The sequence below is a fragment of the Gobio gobio genome (assembly GCF_949357685.1).
Source record: "Gobio gobio genome assembly, chromosome: 1".
In the NCBI taxonomy this organism is placed as follows: Eukaryota; Metazoa; Chordata; class Actinopteri; order Cypriniformes; family Gobionidae; genus Gobio; species Gobio gobio.
The window spans coordinates 37,680,320-37,703,385 of record NC_137097.1 but is presented as its reverse complement, the minus strand read 5'-3'; the positions used below and the strand labels follow the sequence as shown (position 1 = coordinate 37,703,385).

General features: G+C 37.4%; 1 protein-coding gene across 1 annotated transcript in view; it reads left to right on the top strand.

Annotated features, from left to right (window-relative positions):
• Positions 1-23,066, top strand: part of adgrl1a (adhesion G protein-coupled receptor L1a) — a gene marked incomplete at its 5' end in the record, with an annotated part of 111,212 nt that overhangs the window by 68,522 nt on the left and 19,624 nt on the right. Inside the window, 9 exons of the mRNA XM_079829380.1 lie at positions 1,449-1,552; positions 4,073-4,258; positions 9,429-9,467; positions 10,872-11,052; positions 13,228-13,350; positions 14,034-14,239; positions 15,744-15,917; positions 16,189-16,398; positions 22,470-22,690. Of these exons, the coding sequence (XP_079685506.1) occupies positions 1,449-1,552; positions 4,073-4,258; positions 9,429-9,467; positions 10,872-11,052; positions 13,228-13,350; positions 14,034-14,239; positions 15,744-15,917; positions 16,189-16,398; positions 22,470-22,690 (1,444 nt within the window). The remainder of the gene's footprint in view (positions 1-1,448; positions 1,553-4,072; positions 4,259-9,428; positions 9,468-10,871; positions 11,053-13,227; positions 13,351-14,033; positions 14,240-15,743; positions 15,918-16,188; positions 16,399-22,469; positions 22,691-23,066) is intronic.

The following is a 23,066-nucleotide window of genomic DNA, read 5'->3' as shown; positions in this document are numbered from 1 at the left end:
TTCTATATAAAAAAGGTTCCACCCACTGATAGTTGCACGGATATCTAGCAGGCTATAAACATTACAACAGAATGTCTCAGTGCTGCTTGATGTTTTACCTTGTTGCACTAGATTACAACATGACGTTATGGCAGAGGGAATCACAGCTTTACAGGAAGGAAGGGTGCATGATGTGTATGACATAAAGGTCATGTAATGTTTGCTGAAACGGCTTTTCATAGAAGTGTTTATTTTGTGGTATCTGGTATCTGTATTGTGTATATGTCTCGGTTTATGTAAACATCTATGTTTATACGCCCATTTCTTTGTATGGAGAGCTTGCTTCCCTTTCCTCCTCATCTCTATATTCTCTCCAGCTGGCAGGTCCTCTTAGGAGTCATAGATAAAAGGCAGTCCCTTGCAAATGAAGGAGTGATCTTCAAACTCAGCATGGGTTAGCCCTGCGAAACTGCCAAATTAAAAAATGAGCCACTAGACAGGATACAGATGACAACAACCATTGCACCCCCCCCCCCCCCCCCCCCCCTCTCCGTACAACTGCTGCAGCAAATGCCTCTTTCTTGTCGTGGGAGAAAATCGTTTCCTCCCTCTGTTAGCATCTCTCTCTCCTAGCCACCAAAAAAATGCTGTCTTTCTTCTGTCACCTTTTTTTTCCATCACTGAAATGACAGACAAGTTAAATTAGGAGCGGCTTTAATTGGTGAATCCTGGCAGATCCTTCAAAGCCAATCTATAGTGGATGAAGGAGTGGAGAGGAAAGAAAAGCAGACAGCGGCTGAGAGTAAGAGAGAGAGAGAGAGAGAGACTTAGAGAAAGAAAACTCCTGGAGTCTCTGATCTTGCTGAAGCTGCTGTAGTGCTGCTTCACTCCTCCCTAGCTTTTCCTCTCTCTTTATTCTCTTTCTCCCTCTCTTCTTTTGAGCTATTTGTGTTGTGGTTGCTGGAAAGGCCTGCCGTTTGTTTGATCCCAGCATGTTGTTCTCTCTGTGAACTCGGCTAACTAAACAGCCCAACTTAACTGAAAATGAGGAGTGGCAGAAGGTGTCTCCCTCAAGGTGTTTTCTCAGCATTCAGAGGTGCTGATGGGATGGCCGTGCCTGGTGTGTGATCTTACACATGTGTGTGCAAGAGTGTGTGATGGCGTTCATGTGTCAGCAAACTCATTTCCACAGAAAAAAAAGTGTTTTTTGTGCAAGCTTTCAAAGTGAAGCTATGAGCTTGCGTGTCAGAAAGTTCAAACCCCAGAGCAGCACTCTCACTCTTTCTTAATTTTAGTTTCTTATTTTCCATGCTAACGCAAGATTTATATCCTATATATTGTATATATTTAGATAAACTATATTGCCAAAAGTATTTGGGCACCCCTCAAAATCATTGAATTCAGGACATTAAAAAAGACAATGATCAAAAAGACATTATCTCCCTCAGCATCTGGTCTTGTGTTTCCAGGCATCGCCTCCTTCCAGTGTCTACCCTCTCCTGTGCTGTGGAACCCTCGCGGCCCTGATCTAAGTAACTGCACCTCGCCGTGGGTCAACCAGGTGGCCCAGAAGGTGAGATCACTAAAAAGTTAAAGCTTGCTCTGACCCCCCAATCCCTGTTCTGCTCTGTCCGCTACCTCAGCTATTATCATTCCGGCCTCAGCTCACATTACCACACACAGGTCATTCTTTTGACATGATTTGGAACAAAATCTCTCTATTTTATCTAGTTCTAAAAGAGAGTTTCAAAGCATCTCAGGTGAAAGTCACATTGCACGTACACATCAAGGACTATTTTTTCTGCTTTTTACATTTTACAAAACTTGCAGTTTTTATTTTAAAGGCATCATATAACATTTGTTGGGCATTTTTCATTGTTGTCTACTTTCTAATATATTAGTCAAAAGTTTTTGCACCAAAAAAGGTTACAATTTAGTTTTTTAGTCCGTCTTTCTCTCATGGCGTACCAAACGCGCCCTGCTCCCTGCTGCCCCAGCCCAGCCCTGGCCCATTGTTGAGGGCACAACAGCAATGTCCTTATGTCACAAAACTAAATTCTTCCTTGACATTTGATTAAATTATGTTTTATTAGCCAAGTTCAGGAGGAACACGTTCAAATTGCCTATCCAATCAGTACGAGATGAGGCCTTAGCCGCCTCAACTATGTTTCTCGACAGTTTCCTGCATCCCACCACCCCCTCCTCACACTCGGATTATTTGTAAGTGTGAAATAGTAATTAAGGGTGTAACGGTACACAATTCGACATGCACATTTTCGGTACATGTCTTATGTGTACACGACGAATACAGTGATGAAGCCTAACCACCAATAATCACAATAAGCTCCGCATTTTGTTACTTTCGATAAGAGTGTCATCTTTCAAATGCTGTCCTTTTTATCACGGAATCAAACAAAAAATGCAGTTTTGACGCTCTTTGATGTGGCGTGACAGATCACTGTATAGATTCCTCAGTTCAAGCAGCAACACGGAGCGTGAGTGAACACATCTCAATCATCGCTTCCTCTTCAATACTAGTTACAGAATAAACATGAATGAACATCTGAAGGTGTGTTGAAAGATACAGTACAACTGACTGAAACGTTTAATATCTCGTGTAGTCGCTCAATCAGTGTTTCAATAGCGGGAAGACATCAATAAAACAGCTTGAGAACAATATGTCACGTAGCATTACATTTACCTCAGGCAAGTCATTCAGTGTCCACAGCTTGTAAGCTAGAGAAATGAACTATTTTGCTAAATATACGCACTATATTATATTATTATAATATTACTAATACTATATTAATATTATATCTATAAAAAAATGCAGCTGAATTCAGGCAAATACAGTAGTTTGGGCTCTGTTGTTAACCTTTAATATTATAGTAACGTGCAATAAGGGCTCTGCATATAGTTTGCAGCATTAGCAGATATATTTTTTATCCTTAATAAACTTTTAATTATCATTCATTTAAAGACGCAATTTATTCAGTATATAAAAATTTTAAAAAATATATTGTTTAGTTTTCTCCTCGGTACTACACAGTTACATGGATCAAAGAAAGGCCGACTAAAAAACTAAATTGTTACTGTTTTTGGTGCAACAATTTTTTTTTAAATTTGAATTTAGAATGGAATTAAGTAATTTTGATATCTCAGACTATAAATATGGATGGTACCAATTAAACCCCTTTATTGGGATTTTTTGTTGTTGTTGACCCAAGCAATGTTAGCGATCACAGATATATTATTGTCCTGCAGTTATTAGCAATCTGCTGCTCCAGTAGTGTACTTTAATGTACCTTCAAGTACCTTAAAGGGATAGTTCACCCAACAAAAAAAAGATTTACTCACCCTCAAGCCACCCTAGGTGTATATGACATTCTTCTTTCAGACGAATACAACTGGAGTATGTGTATAGAGTACACAAAAAAATGTCCTGGCTAATCCAAGCATTATAATGGCAGTGAATCGCAGCCCAAAATTTGGAAACCAAAAAAGTGCATCCACCCATTATAAAAGTAATCCACACGGCTCCCGGGGGTTATAAAGGCCTTCTGAAGCGAAGCGATGAGTTTTTGTAAGAAAAATATCCATATTTAACACGTTATAAAGTAAAATATCTAGCATCTTTTTTCGTAAGTTGAATACGGAAGGCGGTCTGCCAGAATCTAGATATTTTACTTTATAATGTGTTAAAAAAGGATTTTTTTTTCTTACAACAACCCTATTTATAGAGTAAATCATGGGGTAATTTTCATTGTTGGGTGAACTATCCCTTTAAAAACACAATAGTATATGTTATTTTTCTTTTACTAAACGCTAAGTGACACATTTACAATTACAGGCATATGTTTCTCCTTTCAAATCAAGTAATTTTATCACGTTTCACGCTTTCGTTTTCCCCTTTTTGTGTTTTTTGTAATAGCTTGATTTAGAGCGTCATTAAAGATTTGCTGTCTTTTGTCTGTGTATTCAGCAGAATAAACCCAGAAACCCCCAGCTTACACCCCCACAGCGCACAGCAGGAGTTTGAGCTTTAGAGACCAGACTGTGTATGTGTGAATATGTGTGTGTGTTCACTGTGTAGATAAAAAGCGGAGAGAATGCTGCAAACATCGCTGCCGAGCTGGTGAACCACACGCAGGGCCGCATTCACGCCGGTGATGTCAGTTCCTCTGTCAGACTCATCGAGCAGCTATTGGATATATTAGACGCACAGCTGCAAGCACTCAGACCCGGGAATAAGGAATCGGCGGCCAGGAACTATAATAAGGTGACAAATGCACACTCGTACTCACACACACATTTGCCCTTTAAACACAAACCCTTCATGTTCTGTTTGCTGCCACATCAGTGTGCACAGGAATACACTCTCAACTCATAGCCTTGACATGAATGGAGGCTATTTCTGCCTCACTTCTTTCCCCATTTTTATTGCGTTTGTAGCTCATTTTTAATTGAAAAATAAATGGAAAAAGTTATTATTAGGGATCTAAAATGAAAAAAAAGTATTATTAAAAATAAATTTGAATCCATTATTTTAAACAATGTTATTACACATCTTGCCCAATGCTGTCCTCCAAACAACATCTAATATAAAGCCTATGAAACATTACATGCTAAACCCAAAAACAACTGATTGCTTACTATTTTAAAGCAGAAATGATTAATAACGTGTAAAATATTTGAGCAAAATGTGTATTTTAGTCAGAATTATTGTGCTCCATCTGTTTGACGTGCATGCGCCACCAGCGCTCGTTCACTGAAGTCTGTGAAGTTTAACAGAATGTGCAACATGGAAATACTCTCGGGACTTTCTGACAGTTACAGATAAGGATATATCCTTAAAATGTAAGTTATGTGCTGAGGAAAACACGTGTCAGAGGCATTAAACACAAACAGCACACACATCTGTCAGAGCATGGCAGAGCAAGATGCGGTAAATGCTTATGCTTTTGTTTGAAGTGCTTATAAATACACAAAGCATTCTCATGTTTCGGACAACTTGGATCATGTATTTTTCCCACAGCTGTGTCCTCCACAGTTTTCCATATGCGTTTTGTTGCTTATTCACTATTGTTAATTGACGTGACTAATGGATTCTGAGCACAGCGTGCAGACGCGACTGATTGATAATCAAATTCATTGTCAATTATTTGTATTATTGATTTGTTGTTACAGCTCTAGTTATCATATAAATGATGTAAGGAATAATTGCATATTTGCAACACCTCCTTTAAGCCCCCTCTCCGGCGCAGCCTCAAGCCGGACACTCATTTGTCCTCCTTTTTGGAGTTGCGCTGAAATGCTGCTTCTTTATTGGGAAGCAGCAGCATAGCGTCTAATGCCGTAAGATCTCTGGTCAAACAAACTATTGGCTGAAAGCAGTGTAAAAATAAATATCTGATATATAATTTTTTTTAAACGTAAACAAGCCACCACAACACGCTGGCTACGGCATATCATAATGTTAACATGCTGAAACGTCAGACCTCTTTTTATCCGGAATGGACAAAAGAGCACAAATTTATATCTAAAAGCGGTAGAGACGCTTTTCATGGATTTGGCACTGTGCCAGATTGTTTGTTTATTTATGTATTTGTTTTATTTTCAGAAGTCTAGGAATGTTATGTTTTCAGGCACTGTACACTTTGCAAGACAGGTTCATCTCAGTGGTCAGTTTTTGAAACAGACATCACATTGTCTTGAATAAATACAAATACTATGAACAAACACTTTTTTGCCTCTAACACATAGGTCTACTTCAAGATATATCGTAGATCAAATGGTCTGGCAATGAATAGAGTAGGCTATTTCAGAATCACTGTATCATGATACCATCGATATGATGGACAAAATTGTATTGTACACCAGAGTCCTATGCAATTATTCTTGCTTCTCTAAATGCCGCAAAGTGTCCTCCTTTTTGGTGTTATGGAAATGGTCACCCTAGTCTGTACTGTATGTGTGTGCGTTTTTATGAAGAGAGAGAGAGCAGCTACTGGAGAAAGAGAGCATGCTTTCCATAAATAACTATACAGAATTTCATGGGGAAAACATGGAAATAGTTTGACATTTGTATCACATTGTTTGTTGTTTGCTTAGTCGGTGTCTATGTGGGATATGGTTCTTTTGCTGATGTAGGCTGTAAGGACCTCACTGATATTAAATTAATTAAAAATAGTATGAATTTTATATTAATGTATATAACTTTTTTATTAGTATGAATATATATATATATATATATATATATATATATATATATATATATATATATATATATATATATATATATATATATATATATATATATATATATATATATATATATATATATATATATATATATATATATATATATATATATATATATATATATATATATATATATATATATATATATATATATATATATATATATATATATTCATACTAATAAAAAAAGTTATATATATCAATCATATAGATCCATATATCCATATATATATATATATATATATATACACACTCATCTAAAGGATTATTAGGAACACCATACTAATACTGTGTTTGACCCCCTTTCGCCTTCAGAACTGCCTTATTTCTACGTGGCATTGATTCAACAAGGTGCTGAAAGCATTCTTTAGAAATGTTGGCCCATATTGATAGGATAGCATCTTGCAGTTGATGGAGATTTGTGGGATGCTCATCCAGGACACGAAGCTCCCGTTCAACCACATCCCAAAGATGCTCTATTGGGTTGAGATCTGGTGACTGTGGGGGCCATTTTAGTACAATGAACTCATTGTCATGTTCAAGAAACCAATTTGAAATGATTTGAGCTTTGTGACATGGAGCATTATCCTGCTGGAAGTAGCCATCAGAGGATGGGTACATGGTGGTCATAAAGGGATGGACATGGTCAGGAACAATGCTCAGGTAGGCCGTGGCATTTAAACGATGCCCAATTGGCACTAAGGGGCCTAAAGTGTGCCAAGAAAACATCTCCCACACCATTACACCACCACCACCGGCCTGCACAGTGGTAACAAGGCATGATGGATCCATGTTCTCATTCCGTTTACACCAAATTCTGACTCTAACATCTGAATGTCTCAACAGAAATCGAGACTCATCAGACCAGTCTTCAACTGTCCAATTTTGGTGAGCTTGTGCAAATTGTAGCCTCTTTTTCCTATTTGTAGTGGAGATGAGTGGTACCCGGTGGGGTCTTCTGCTGTTGTAGCCCATCCGCCTCAAGGTTGTGCGTGTTTTGGCTTCACAAATGCTTTGCTGCATACCTCGGTTGTAACGAGTGGTTATTTCAGTCAAAGTTGCTCTTCTATCAGCTTGAATCAGTCGGCCCATTCTCCTCTGACCTCTAGCATCAACAAGGCATTTTCACCCACAGGACTGCCGCATACTGGATGTTTTTCCCTTTTCACACCATTCTTTGTAAACCCTAGAAATGGTTGTGCGTGAAAATCCCAGTAACTGAGCAGATTGTGAAATACTCAGACCGGCCTGTCTGGCACTAACAACCATGCCACGCTCAAAATTGCTTAAATCACCTTTCTTTCCCATTCTGACATTCAGTTTGGAGTTCAGGAGATTGTCTTGACCAGGACCACACCCCTAAATGCATTGAAGCAACTGCCATATGATTGGTTGATTAGATAATTGCATTAATGAGAAATTGAACAGGTGTTCCTAATAATCCTTTAGGTGAGTATATATATATATATATATATATATATATATATATATATATATATATATATATATATATATATATATATATATATATATATATATATATATATATATATATATGGGAGTGCAGAATTATTAGGCACGTTGATTTTCTGATCATATTTTTTTTCCAGGCACATTTGACCAATTCCAAACCACAGAAATCCTAATAACTACTATTGATTTAGTATTTAATAATGTATAAGTGATATATAATTGTTCATGAAGGCTGGAAATGAAAATCACCTTATATTCAGGTGTGCAGAATTATTAGGCATGTTTTCTTTTACAGATAAATTGAGCCAAAAAAGAGATTTAACTCAGACTGAAAAGTCAAAAAGTATTAAATGCCCATGAGAAGGATGCAATACTAAAGCAATACTAGACATTGCAGTTAAGGCATGACCATTGGACAGTGAAATGCTCTTTGGGTCAGCAGGATCTGACAAAAACAGGTGGTGAAGAAAAGACACCTGTTAACTGCAAAAGAATTAAGAATTAAGGTGAAGAATTAAGGGTGAAACCATCAGGAACCCTTTAGTCTCCAGCGCCACCATTTTCCAGAGCTGCAACCTACCTGGAGTCTCCAGAAGTGCAAGGTGTCAGGATCTCAGAGACTTCAGTTAGGTAAAGAATCCTAAAAAATGACCCTGGCAGTCATTTTGGGAGTTCATTTTAGTCCATCTCTGCAAAACGGACTTCAGGATGGACTAAAATGAACTCCCAAAACGTACTGCCAGATTCTGGAAGATGAATTCTTCAAACAGTGGTACTAGAGGATGTGGTGCTGGTCCTTCAAGAGTCACTCTCAACCTATCTGTCCATAAAGCCTATAAAAAAACCTTCTTCATGTATTTTACAACACTTCAGCTTATGATTCTTATCTAGTGGGGGTCATTTTTTAGGATTCTTTACCTAACTGAAGTCTCTGAGATCCTGACACCTTGCACTTCTGGAGACTCCAGGTAGGTTGCAGCTCTGGAAAATGGTGGCGCTGGAGACTAAAGGGTTCCTGATGGTTTCACCCTTAGTTCTTCACCTTAATTCTTCATTCTTTTGCGGTTAATAGGTGTCTTTTCTCCGCCACATGTTTTTGTCAGATCCTGCTGACCCAACGAGCATTTCACTGTCCAATGGTCATGCCTTAACTGCAATGTCTAGTATTGCATTAGTATTGCATCCTTCTCATGGGCATTTAATAATTTTTAAGTTAAATCTCTTTTTTGGCTCAATTTATCTGTAAAAGAAAACATGCCTAATAATTCTGCACACCTGAATATAAGGTGTTTTTCATTTCCTTCATGAACAATTATATATCACTTATACATTATTAAATACTAAATTAATAGTAGTTATTAGGATTACTGTGGTTTGGAATTGGTCAAATGTGCCTGGAAAAAAAATATGATCAGAAAATCAACGTGCCTAATAATTCTGCACTCCCTGTATATATACATTTTATATCGGTCAGGTCCTTACAGCCTACAACAGCAGCCTATAAGCCTATGAACTAATATTGAATCGGAACTTGACAGCTACTGATCATCATGCATTAATTCCTTATTTAAAAAACAAACAAAAAAAAAAACATAGAAATTAAGAATCATAGATTGATTTTGTTGGCTGCATTATAGATTACCCAAAATCATGGACATGACTCTTCTACATGAATGTGTGTGCGTAACTGAAAGCTGTTTTATTGTGTCTTGCAGTGGCAGAAGCGAGAGAGGACCTGCCGGGCTTATGTTCAGGTATTGTGAAGCGTTATCTGTATGAGTTCACAGACACACTTCACCTCTCATACCTCTTCTTATCCTCCGTTTCACTGTGCACATGCTCGACTCCTATCCCGCGCTTGACACGTTCTATGAAGCTTGTATATAAAATGCTTTTTAAAGATGTTAAGATACAGTCATATATTCCTTATGTATCTGGGCTTTCTTTACACATCTTTACTGTTCAGCTGTGGTCCTGAAGGGTTACTGTACTAAAAAACTCTAAAGAATCAAAATAAAAAATAAATAGCCTATGTCCAATAGTATGGTGTAATACTTCTGCTTAACACATCAACATCAACAAACCATGATTTTCTACTTGCTAGTTAGTTGCTGGTGGTATTATTACACTATTTATTGTCTCAGTTTCCTTTAAGATGCTGTACATTTTAAATGCATATACACCTCCGATCCAATGTTTGGGGTCAGTTAAATTTGACTTAAAAAATGTTTTTCAATAAATTTGTTTAATTCAGCAAGACTGTATTACATTGATCAAATGTGAAAGTAAAGATTTATAATGTTTAAAAAGTTTTTTTGAATCAACATATCCTGAAAATATGTCAGTTTTCATGAAAATCTTGAGTAGCATAACTGTTCTCAACATTAATAAAAAAAAAGAAAGAAAATAGAATGATTTCTGAAGGATCATGTGACACTTAAGACGAGTAATGATGGTAAAAATTCAGCTTTAATCACAGGAATAAATACATTTTAAAATATATTCAAATAATACGAGAAATGTTGCTTTGGTGAGCATAAGAGACTTTCAAAAACATTTAAAAAAATGTATCTCCAACTTTTGAATGGCACTTTATCTGTTTATCTGAAGTTGCATATAGAGCAAAATGCTTACTTTGATTGCTTTTAACATTGTAACATGAAGTATGTTATTATATTGTAGTAATATATTATATTGGTGGTTACTTTTAATGAAAAGATATAATCCATTACAATGTGGCATTATGGCTGCATTCATAATGCATAACATATACAGGCTTCATAGAAAGTGCCATCCATATCTTTTATTGCATATGCCTACCTCAGAAGAATTTTAACTGCAGCCGGTTTGTTTTCGCGTGTGTGTGTGTGTGTGTGTGTGTGTGTGTGTGTGTGTGTGTGTGTGTGTGTGTGTGTGTGAGCGAGAGAGAGATAGAGAGAGAGAGAGAGACTTCTAGCAATGATAATAGTGTATGTCTTGCCCAAGGCTTTCTTTTAGCGCTCATGTCATTTATAATAGCCTATAAGATGTTGCTCCTTAGTAGAAATAAATTTCAGCCATTACATAAGATTCACAGAGAGCCATGTTTTGTGATATTTGATGTCAGATGTAATTATAATGAAGTGTAACTGTATGTTTATTTGTGTGTGTGTGCGCAGGCAGTTGTGCAGACTGTGGATAATCTCTTGCGTGCCGAGGCTTTAGAGTCATGGCAGGACATGAACAGTACAGAGCAGGCTCACACCGCCACCATGCTACTGGACGTCATGGAGAAAGGCGCCTTCCTCTTGGCCAATAACATGTACAATAATCACTTCTCAGACCATGCTGCCAATGTCGGTGAGTTTCTGTTGCGGTGTAACTAAATAAAAGTACTGAGGCTCTTTCAAAAATTTGACAATTTTGTGTTTTTCCAGTAACAAGCTATGTGTTCCTGAGTGATTTAGTAGCAGTGTGTTTGTTGTAGCTGTTGAGTCAAGCAAATGCACTGTCCTAGAATGTTGTCTTACCCTCAGGTAGCATTGGGAAGTCTGATTCATTATAGGAAATGATTCATTCTAATGCTTTTTTGTTAAATATTTATTAACTTTTTAGTTTTCATTTTGTTTTTAGTATGACTTTAAGTTCAAGACTTTCGTCAGGTTGGTATGATTTTTGTAATGTTTTTTAAAATGTCTCTTACATTCACCAAGGCCACATTTATTTGATCAAACATACAGTAAAGTATTACTACAATTTAAATACATATATTCTATGTTGTTAACATACTTTCAAATGTAATTTATTCCTGTGATGTCAAAGCTGAATTTTCAGCATCATTACGTCACATGATCCTTCAGAAATCATTCTAATATGATGATTTGATTCTCAAGAAACATTTCCGATTATTATAAATGGTGAAAACAGCTGTGCTGCTCCATATGTTTGTGTAAACTGGGACATTTCTTTCAGGATTCTTCCCAGCAAGCAATTTTGCGTTTAAAAGATGTCTTATAGCCGTCCAAACACAGCCCTGACGTCTAGGCTAAAATGAGGCAATATTTGGGCTGACAGTTAATATTTAATAGACGTCTAACCAAAGCCCAAGAATAGACTAGAACATGTCAAAGAAATGAAACCAAACACCTTGTAATCACTGTTGACTTTGCTTACATGATGGAACATCTCGCAAGTTATTTTAGTAAAAATTACATGTAACCAAATTTAAGGTTATTTTGGCTAGAAGTGGGTTACCCATAGCCGGACTATATCGGGTCTATAGTTAACCGAGGCAGTGAAATGATGGCTATTGCTTGCTGGGTTTGGGCCTGTGTACACCTGGTCACTTCATGCGTTTTCTCTGATCGGATATCTATCTGATCATGAAAAGACCAAGTGTAAGCTTTTGAGACAGATTTACTGTAAATCCGATCGCTCAAAACACTTCAGGTGGTCCAGACAAAACTGGACAAGTCTAAATGCCTCCACATATCCAAATATGTAAATTTCCTTCCTCCCAAAATGTATATTATATATATATTGCTACTGCAACAAGCATAGCCGCAGATTAGTAGCCAAGTATCTCTTCAGCAATCCAAACTGAATGTAAAATGAAACTGAATATGCTCAACACACAATAATTAAAAGTATTTAGACTGAAGGCCAGATTTACTAAATAGGGCAAATTTGCGTGAGAGCACAATTCCACAAAAGCGCTGATGGGAGTGGAAGGTTCTGCGCGGGATTTACTGATTTACGGTAAATTAAAGAACACAGATGCAGCCATATTTCCATAATAATCTACTACTAACCATCTCACTTCCCAATATTCCAGCCTAAATAAGCAACCGCTAGCTCCTTGCTGACATCTTGTTGGAACAGGGTGGCTAATCATCAACCATCCAGAAATCCATTCATCTAGACCATCCATTGTAGTACGGCATTCATCCATGAATAAAACTATTTAAAAATTAGTCTTCATGTATTTCTACACCCACTGTAAACGTTTCTCTTTGTGAGCTTTGGTATTATATTGCATGAGAACTGTGACTTGCTTAATGTGGAACAACCTCTTTAAGTAGGGTTTCCATTTACCCAAGTAGACCTGGAAAACTATTTAACTATTTAACAAACTATTTAACAAACCTGTCTGAGATTGACACCAGTTATCTAAAAAGATATGAACAAATAAAACAAACAAACACTTTCTTTGAAAAACTAAAATCTGAATGTTTATTGTACCGAAATCCTACTGATATGTCACTTATAATTTGGAACACTGTGCAGTTACCAACAAAAGTATTAATATCTTTCAAAAATTCTTAATGACCCCACACTTTTGAACAGTACTGTAATGTATAATACAAAAATATATGAAATTAATGGGGCCCTGTTAAGTAGCTTCAGTGTAGTTAGCTACTCTTTTAACATGCTTTAACTTTTTTCAAATGAGTAGCTTTATTGTAACCTTTCAAGTTTTTTTGCTGTGTTGTTACAGTTCAATCTCTCAAAGTGTGTGTTTTTGTGTGTCTTTAGATTTAGAGGTGCGTGTGTTGAACACAGAGACGGATTCTCAGGATTTGTCGTTCCCTCAAAATGGTCCCAGTGACAGCAGCATCCAGCTCTCGGCTTCCACTTTCAAACAGTACAGCCGCAACGGTCAGTCACAGAGCGTTTCTCTCTTTCTGTTCCCCTTTCATCACCATCCGCGTCTCTTGCCCGTGCAGTTTCACTGAAGCTTAGCGAAATTTCCACTTTGGTTTACGCGGTTATTGGTTGATAATAATAAACCTAATCAGATTAACAAAAGCGCTGAGACTATTTCTTCCCTGATGGTTTCTTAACGGCGCTCTTAATCGAACAGCCCGAGAGGCGAGTAGATTACTATCATTTTCAGGCTGACAGAGCAATCTTGGCTCTTTTCTCCTGCTTCTCTCCTTCCTGTCCCCTCCATCTCTTAACCATCTTATCCCGCCATCATCTCTCCCACTCTTCGCCTTTTCCGCCACTCCTGTGTTTTGCTTCATTTTGAAGGTGCGCCTTCTCAGCGGAGGCAGGTTTGGCGGGGGAAGTGAGATTAGTATGATTGAAACAAACGCACATGAAATATTCATACGGAAGAAACGGAGTGAGTGAGTGCTGAAGAGATGAATGTTACGTTGCCCTCCATATTAAAATTCCTTCATCCCCTGATCACTCACTCACCCCCTCCCAGTCAAAATCATTTTAACCTTCACTCATCTCGCTCCACCGCTCCCTTTTTCCTCTTAGTTGTTATTCATATCCTTCTGCCACTCAATAACTCTCTCTTTCTCTTTTGTGTCCTGTGTTTCTCCATAAAGGCCAGGTAAAAGTTGTTTTTGTGCTCTATAAGAATCTGGGCCCGTTCCTCTCCACTGAAAATGCCACTGTGAAGATGGAAATGGAGGCGGGGCCTGGTGGGCGGGGCCTGGCGGTGAATTCACACGTCATCGCAGCATCAATCAATAAAGAGTCCAGTCGAGTGTTTCTGACCGAACCTGTGGTGTTCACACTTAGACATTTACAGGTACAGGTACATTAAACTGCAATAAACTATCAAGCAATAAACTTGCATCTTGCATTAGCTACTCTCAAACATGGGTTCTCATTCATGAAACATCAGCAGAACGAGTGTAAAATCTTTTTTAATTTTTTTTATGCATTTATCTCGATTGTTATTATTTGATTATCACCCCTAAAACCACCTGTCCTCAGACCATAACATAGTACTTCATGTACATTACCGTTAAGAAGTTTGGGTTCAGTATTTTTATTTTTTACAAAAAAGCTCCATTTAATACATTTGTGATTTGCAAAATACTGTACGGGTATATTGTCAACACTTGTAAGCTGAAACTACCATCCTGTAGTCTCAATTCATTCAACAGTGTAACATAGTGTCTACATATTTATAATGAATATTTGCTGTGACAGAACAACACCCAATTGTAAGGAAATGAAAGCAGCAGGAAATTGCTCCTGCCCCTTAAACATGAATTCTTCTGAACATGTCGAACAGATGAATCCAAACATAATTCCTTTTGTCAGTTCTGTAACGTGTCTCACTACTCAAGAATCATTGAGAGATTTAGTGTTTATAATTCAGTCTAATTGTGCTGCCTTTGTAGTGCAGAAACTGCTATTTCAGACAATACAGTGAAAATCAACTTGTAAGAGCTAGATACATGGTTCCTGACCATAGGGACCCATACCTCACCATCACACATGATTCCTATCCCATGCATGGCCCCCAGTGAAGGCATGATATGGGCTTGAGGTATGGGCCCTATCTGAATTAACCCCAGTATGGGCCCTAAATTGATTTTTCCTCCGGTTCCACGTTGTCCTATCTGAATTACCACCAGTATGGGCCATAAATGTGGGTTTGTGCATGGGTTCCATGTTGACCCTATCTGAATTACCACCAGTATAGGCCATAAATGGGTTTGTGCATGGGTTCCATGTTGGCCCTGTCTGAATCAGCACCAGTATGGGCCCTCAATGGATTTAGCCATGGGTCCCAGTTGGCTCTATCTGAATTAGTGCCAGTTTGGGCCCTAAATGGGTTTATTCATTGGTTCCATGTCATTCCTATCTAAATTAGCCCCAGTATGGGCCCTAAATAGATTTGTCCATGGGTTAGAGTCGGCCCTATCTGAATTAGCCCGAGTATGGGCCCTAAATATATTTGTCCATGGGTTCCAGTCGGCCCTATCTGAATTAGCCCCAGTATTGGGCCCTAAATGGGTTTGTCCATGGGTTTCAGTCAGCCCTTTTTGAATTTGCCCCAGCATGGGCCCTAAATGCGTTTGTCCATGGGTTCTATGTTGGCCCTATCTGAATTAGCACAAGTTGGGTCCTAATTGGCTTGTCCAAGGCTAATTCAGTTAGGGCCTAAATAGAACCCATGGACAAACTCATGCAGGGCCCATACCGCAAGCCCATGTCTAGAAACATTATGCATGAAAGCCACTGATATTAAGTAATTCCCCATCTCTCTGTTGTTTTCTCATGTCCCCACATCTTTACAGCTGGATAATCATTTCAGCCCAAACTGTTCATTCTGGAACTACTCGGAGCGTTCAATGACGGGCCAGTGGTCATCTCAGGGCTGCAGGCTGATGGAAACCAACAGCACACACACAACCTGCTCTTGTAGTCATCTAACCAACTTCGCTGTGCTGATGGTACACCACGAACCGGATGTAAGCACGCGCACACACACACACACACACACATTCCTCTACATTTATCACAGGCTGATTTATCACAAATCTGAATATAGCTCTCATACACATAAACAACTTTTTTCGCTTGCATGCAACACACACACACACACATCTATACACAAGAGCAAAATACACAAATAAACAAACCGCAATTTCAGTTTGACATTTACTGGATTTTCATAAGTCACTCTCCCTCAGGCAGCCTATCCGTTTATACATTTACCTTATCCATCTCTCGCTCTCTCAGTATCCAGGAAGGATGCATGAGTTGATCCTCTTTGTGATCACGTGGGTGGGTATCGTCATTTCGCTGGTGTGTCTCGCCATCTGCATCTCCACCTTCTGCTTCCTGCGGGGTCTGCAGACAGACCGCAACACCATCCACAAGAACCTCTGCATCAACCTCTTCATCGCCGAGCTCCTCTTCCTCATTGGCATCGACAAGACGCAGTACCACGTGAGCAGTCTAATAATCTATATTAAGAGGAGAATGTATTGAGAATGAATTTCACATGCTGATTGGGACGTTTATGTGCACCCACTAAAAGTATGTGCTGTCTGCATTGTTTTTGCATTTGATTAATTAAAGGACTTAACTGCAAATTGCATTAAGTATAGGTAATTTGAAATCATTTGCATGCCACAATTCCCCATCTTTCAGATGAGTGCTTGCTCTGAGTGCTCGGTTGTTAGGGATGTAGAAGACTATCACTATCTGACATACTTTACTGGGACTGGTTTTCCATTCCTCATGTTCTTGCTCACTCACGTTGTATACCAATACACTGCTTTTGAAAAGTTTGGGGCCAGGAAGATTTATTTTCTTCAGGAAATTGATCAAAAGTGACAGTAAAGACATTTATTATGTTACAACAATATTCTATTTCAAATAAATGTTGTTCTAATGAACTTTCTCTTCATCAAAGAATTTTGAAGAATCTTAAAAAGCAGTACAACTTTTTCAACAATGATGTTAGTATACAAATTTGTATTTGAGCACCAAATCAGCATATTATAATGATTTCTGAAGGATCACGCGACACTGAAGTAATGATGCTGAAACTTCACATCACAGGAATAAATGCTATTTTGAAGGATCTTAATTTATTTTAGAAGTCTCCTAAAAAAAGGATTAAAAGGTCAAAAAACACTTAGATTTTCTCACTGCAGCCCCTCTCTCTTAAACCCCTCCTTTCCGAGAGTCTACTCTGCTCTGATTGGTCGGACGGCCCAGTCTCTTTGATGTGTCTACTCTGCTCTGATTGGTCAGATGGTCCAGTCTGTTGTGATTGATCTACTCTGCTCTGATTGGTCGGACGGCGCAGTCTGTTGTGATTGGTCTACTCTGCTCTGATTGGTCGGACGGCCCAGTCTCTTGTAATTGGCTTGCTCTGCTCTGATTGGTCTGTTGTGATTGTTTGACTACTTACAGTATGTGTCAGAAACTAAATGCGCATGACCATATCTGAATGTCAGCTCCGGATGCTTCTTCAGCACTTGATACACAGTGATACGAACCGTAATGATGGTGTAGATAGTACTCATCCTTTGGAAGTGCATGCAATGTGGATTTGTTTTCGCAAAACAGAAAACAGCGTCTTCTCAAACCAAACTCTTTCAGTCTAAGTTACAACAAAAGTGATTGAGGGTCAAAGTAGATGTTGTTCGTGGACAGGCAATGAAGACCATACTATGTATTAGTCAAATTAGTTATAAACCTACTTAGGTTTGAGCAGGAAATAAGACTGGAATTACTGACGACTTGTTTCCGGCAGTTCAAGCGCAAACTTTTTAAACTAGTAGTGTAAATTTAACAATACATTTTAGAAACACGAACATTATCCTGTTAGCTTTTGTTATGCACATGATAGTCTTGGAGCTAGAGAAAACACTTTCACTCTAACTTAAAAAAAAAAAAAAAAGGCCTCCATGCAATATTATGCAACTCTGCATATGTATTATATGTTGATTGTGCATTTTCTGTGCCTTTAACCAGCTGCTCCTGCATTTGTTGATTCTTTGGGGTGTAATTTTCACTTTGAACCAAGCAAAATGAAATAGGTCGGTTTTAAAGTAACTGTTTCTGGTGTATTCTGTACTCCTGCTCTACTGAAGTGTAATGTCTTGTCAGGGACAATGTCTTCTATTTTTGGTTGGCCAATTAAAACAGTACCCAGTGTGGTTCTTCTAGCATGGAACAGAGTTTAACATTGACCACTGGAAGTATATCTAATGATAGTAGATGTTGATGAGGCTTATGTTTTAGTCAGCCAACCAAAAATGAAAACCCTAGTGAAACAACACTTCAGCAGAACAGAACAACTGATTAAAACATTAACCACTGTGAACACTGCTGAGTTCAGATCGAAACTTACACATGCTTGCATGAATCAGCTCTTAAGTATCAACTCTTCTGTTTTTGGATTCAAGAGCAGCTGATTAAATGCATAATCAATATTTCATACAGCTCTTTTCAGAAATGAAAAATAGCATGGACACATTTTATCCAGCAAAAATATTTGGATATTGTGACCTTAGTTTTATGATCATACAAATTGTGATACCCTTCACATCAGTGTATTGACACCCAAAGTTTCCTGTTGAAAGCAGTGGTGGTTCAATACATCGTCCAGAGTTCAGGTTGCATCAGTATGTTGGGAATCAACATCATTTGACAAGATACCAAGGTTGCTTTAATGAGCTGTTCAGAAGAAGAACTGGATAATATTTGCAGGCTTTATGGCATTGATTTTTTTGTGAGATAAGAGTTTTGTTTGAAACACTTAAGTAAATGATAAATCCATGAGCAAATCTGTATCTTCTGCTTTGCAGGGCCGTACAACACGCAAAGTGTGTAGGGTGTATTATGAATCTCATCAGCCTCTCCTTGCAAATATGGTTGTTTAAATACCTAGTTGCCATGGATACACTTACATTATTTGAAAGCTTAAAAATCTAATTTTCCAGATTCAGCAGTCACTCTACAATACACATTCATAAAAGTTTAATTATTATGTGATGTAACATGGTGTGGAAGCTGTGCTGGGCAACGCTGGTAAAATGATGCTACCCTCTGATTCCCTCCCCGCTATCTTCTCACATGCTCTGATAATGAATTTTGTAGGCCTATACATTATTTGGATAATTGGTCAAAAAATAAATCTGTTAAATCTTATACTGATGCATAGAACTGAATAAACAATAATACATTGATATTTGATATTAATATATTTTCTGTCCAATTTTACTGTTGCTTTCAATAAAACTGTGGTTTCTTTAAATCCAGTATCTTTAAAATTAGTGAATTTCATTAAAAAGTACAATTACAATTACACTAAAAAAGCCAATTTAAAATAAATAAATAATTATTGAAAAGCATAGGTTTTCGGCCAAGTGCATCCTGAATTTGTATCACTATATTAGGACTTACGTAGCTCATCTTACATTTCATACAGTTGATGGTGACAAACATAAAGCAGGGCAATAACTCACTGTGTGAGGAGCCTGTAGAATGCAGTTAAAATGACCCAATAATTCAAGATATCAGGGAAAAAAGGCCCCTGTATGAGTTTTCTATCATTTTACGAAAAGCACAATTTCAAATGTGATATTGATTTTATACAACAGTTCAATAAATAAGAAGTTAATATTGTGTTACAGTCTGTCTCAAAAGTTTACACATCCATTGCAGAATATGTGAAAATGTGAATCATTTTAACAAAACAAGAGGGATCATACAAAATGCATATTTTTTTTTTATTTAGTACTGTCCTGAATAAAATATTTTACATAAAATATATTTTACAAAAAAATATAAAATGACCTGTTCAAAAGTTTATTCTTTATTCTTTATTCTTAATACTGTGTGTCATTCCCTGGATGGTACGGCTTTTTATTTTTTTGTGTATATGTGTGTGTGTGTGTGTGTGTGTGTGTGTGTGTGTGTGTGTGTGTGTGTGTGTGTGTGTGTGTGTGTGTGTGTGTGTGTGTGTGTGTGTGTGTGTGTGTGTGTGTGTGTGTGTGTGTGTGTGTGTGTGTGTGTGTGTGTTTTGTGATGGTTATTCTTCAGTTCTTCAGTTTTCCAGCATCTTTTGCATATTTGAACCCTCTCCAGCAGTGACTGAATTATTTTGAGATCAATCTTTTCACACTGATGACAATTGAGAGACTCAAATACAAATATTGAAACATTCACTGACTTTTTAAATTTATATATCAAGGTTTACTTAATTTGTCTTCTGGGAAACATGCTAGTATCTTCTGTTGCTTCTGAAGGGCAGTACTAAATAAAATAAAAATAATAATAATAATAATAATAAAACAAAATTATATATATATATATATATATATATATATATATATATATATATATATATATATATATATATATATATATATATATATATATATATATTGGACATCTTCATCCTGTTTGAAAGTTTTCACCCCCTCATTTAACACAATAATGGCTTTAACCCCTTAATTGTCTTTTTGAGAATAGTCATGAAAATTCTCTATCCAAACTTAAAGGGCTGTAATTCAAGAATGCAGATTATTGTTGAAGTGAAAGCATTTCAAAATATGAAAGTATGAAAAAGTTATGGAAGTTTAAATTGACTCTAAATGAAAAATACTGTAATACATATTTTTATTTTATATAAAATATATATTTTACAAAAAAAATGTGCTCTAAAATTACTATAAAATCAAAGCCATATGTCTAACCAAGTTCTGTTCCAAATTTGAAGTTGATATTACAAAAAGTCCCCATGATATTTTGTTTAGGCGCTATACCAAAATTAGCCACTGGGTGTCATCCACATTCCATTGATTGTTTTTTTGATGCAGTTTCCTGTAAATTTATGTCCAAATATCACTTCCATCACAAAACAGTTACCAAATATGGAACCTTGAGACTCAGACCTTTCCGACGATATGTGTTTTGTCAAGAGTAGAAAAGATTTTGATTATAAAGTAGTTAAAATACATTTTGTAATACGAAACATGATGCCGCCCACTAGGGGAGGAGCCTGCTAGAAGAATTTAGAGTACCGTTTCCATGGTAACGCAACGTCTGATTTCAAAACGGTTTTCACAGGATGAATTTTGAGTTTGTAAGCTTTCAAATGATACCTAATTTATGATAATTTCTAAAATATATGATACGAAAAAAGGCGATCAAAAAAAGAGCGCCAGGCGTCCCGCCGGCGGGACGGTGACTGGGGGTAATTTCTCTGCCAAATTTGATGTGTGATTAATTAGATTAATGAATCGCCACATTGTGTAATTAATTTGATTTTTAAAAATGTAATCGCTTGACATCCCTAATATATGTATATTATGTATATATACACTTATCTATACTTATCTTCTTTTGTTCACGTCTTCTCCCCTCAGAAATGTACTTCCTGTCAGGTTCAGCGCACAAATTGTGCTAAGCACGATTTGAGTCATGAATATTAATGTAGTTATGAGACGTTTGCAATAAGTGATTTGCTGAAAGGTAGATGTTTTTAGGTGAGTGCACTTGCAATAGTGGGATCACTGTTTACCGCCTGCACATTCATCCAGCCAATCGATTGGCAGATGTGTCTTCTTAGAGTCCTTTTATGCAGCGGCTACATTTTATTTTCCTTCTTACTTCATCTCAGCAAAATAAAACACTTTCAAATGTGATTGTCATCCAGAGAGGCAGGTGGATGAATTTGTATTTTTTAAAGTGCTGGGGGACAGAGTTCTATCCGAAGTCTCATATAAAAGCAAACTGTAATTTACATGTCAGTCCGCGGGTCTCCTCCTGTATAAGTACTGTAAGTGTTTCTGAGCCTAAACAAAGTGCAATGTGGGGTAACACTTTATTTTGATGATCCCCTTTAGACATTCTACTAAGTATAAGTAACTTTGCAACTACATGTTAACTAACTCTCATTAGAGTATTAGTAGACGGTCTGCTTAATATCTGCTAACAATTGATGCTCCCCAACAGACATTAACTGGCCATACTTATTCTACTAACCCTAACCTAACGGTCTACTAATACTATACTAACACTACGTCTAGTTCACATGTAGTTGTATGCTATTTATAGTTAGTAGAATGTCTAAAGTGGATTTAAATAAAGTGTAACCCAATGTGGACCAGATTTCAAAAGATAGTTCACCCAGAAATTAACATTCTGTCATAATTTCCTCACCCTTCATGTTGTTCCAAACCTGTATGACCTTCTTTCTTCTATGCAACACAAAAGAAGATTTTGAAGAATGTTGTTATTATTTTGTTTCCCATTGACTTCCATTGTGTTTTCTGTTCATACAATGAAAGTCAATGAGAAATTAAACTGTTTGGTTATCAACATTCTTCAAAGTATCTTCTTTTTTGTTCCTGAAAAGAAAGATAGTCATACAGGTTTGGAATGTGTTTCATTTCTGGGTGAACTGTCCCTTTCATAGCCACTAAGCGAGTATCATCAAATTTACTTCTGATATGTTTCTCGCTAACCTCCTCTTCCCTCTCTTTGTCCGAACGCAGATTGCATGCCCCATTTTTGCGGGCCTCCTGCATTTCTTCTTCCTGGCTGCGTTCTCCTGGATGTGTCTGGAGGGAATCCAGCTTTATCTGATGCTGGTGGAGGTCTTCGAGAGCGAGTACTCACGGAAGAAATACTACTACCTGTGCGGATACTGCTTTCCCGCCCTGGTGGTGGGCATCTCGGCAGCCATTGACTATCGCAGCTACGGGACTAAAAAAGCGTACGTGTGAAGCAGTCTATTTGCACTCGTCCATACAAGGGTCGTGGGTTTTTGAGCAGGGGATACGACCCCTCTTTAAACCATTTGTTTCATTGAAATGGATTCCAGCAAAATGGCTCTCTGGGAGTTTAAATTCCAATTGCAGAATCATCTTTCACTAGGAAACATATACTGGTATTATGTAGTTTGGAGTTCAGTTGGAGATTGGTTGCTGTCATGTGATCCTGGTCTAACCAAGGTCATCATGTGAATTATAAATGAAGTCAGTTAAAGGTGTTGCAAGCACTTTTTTTGGAATAGCATGCATAAATCTGTCAGATCTTGTTCTGATAAATTAAAAAAAAAAACACTTCTCAAGGGAGAATCCAACTATTTT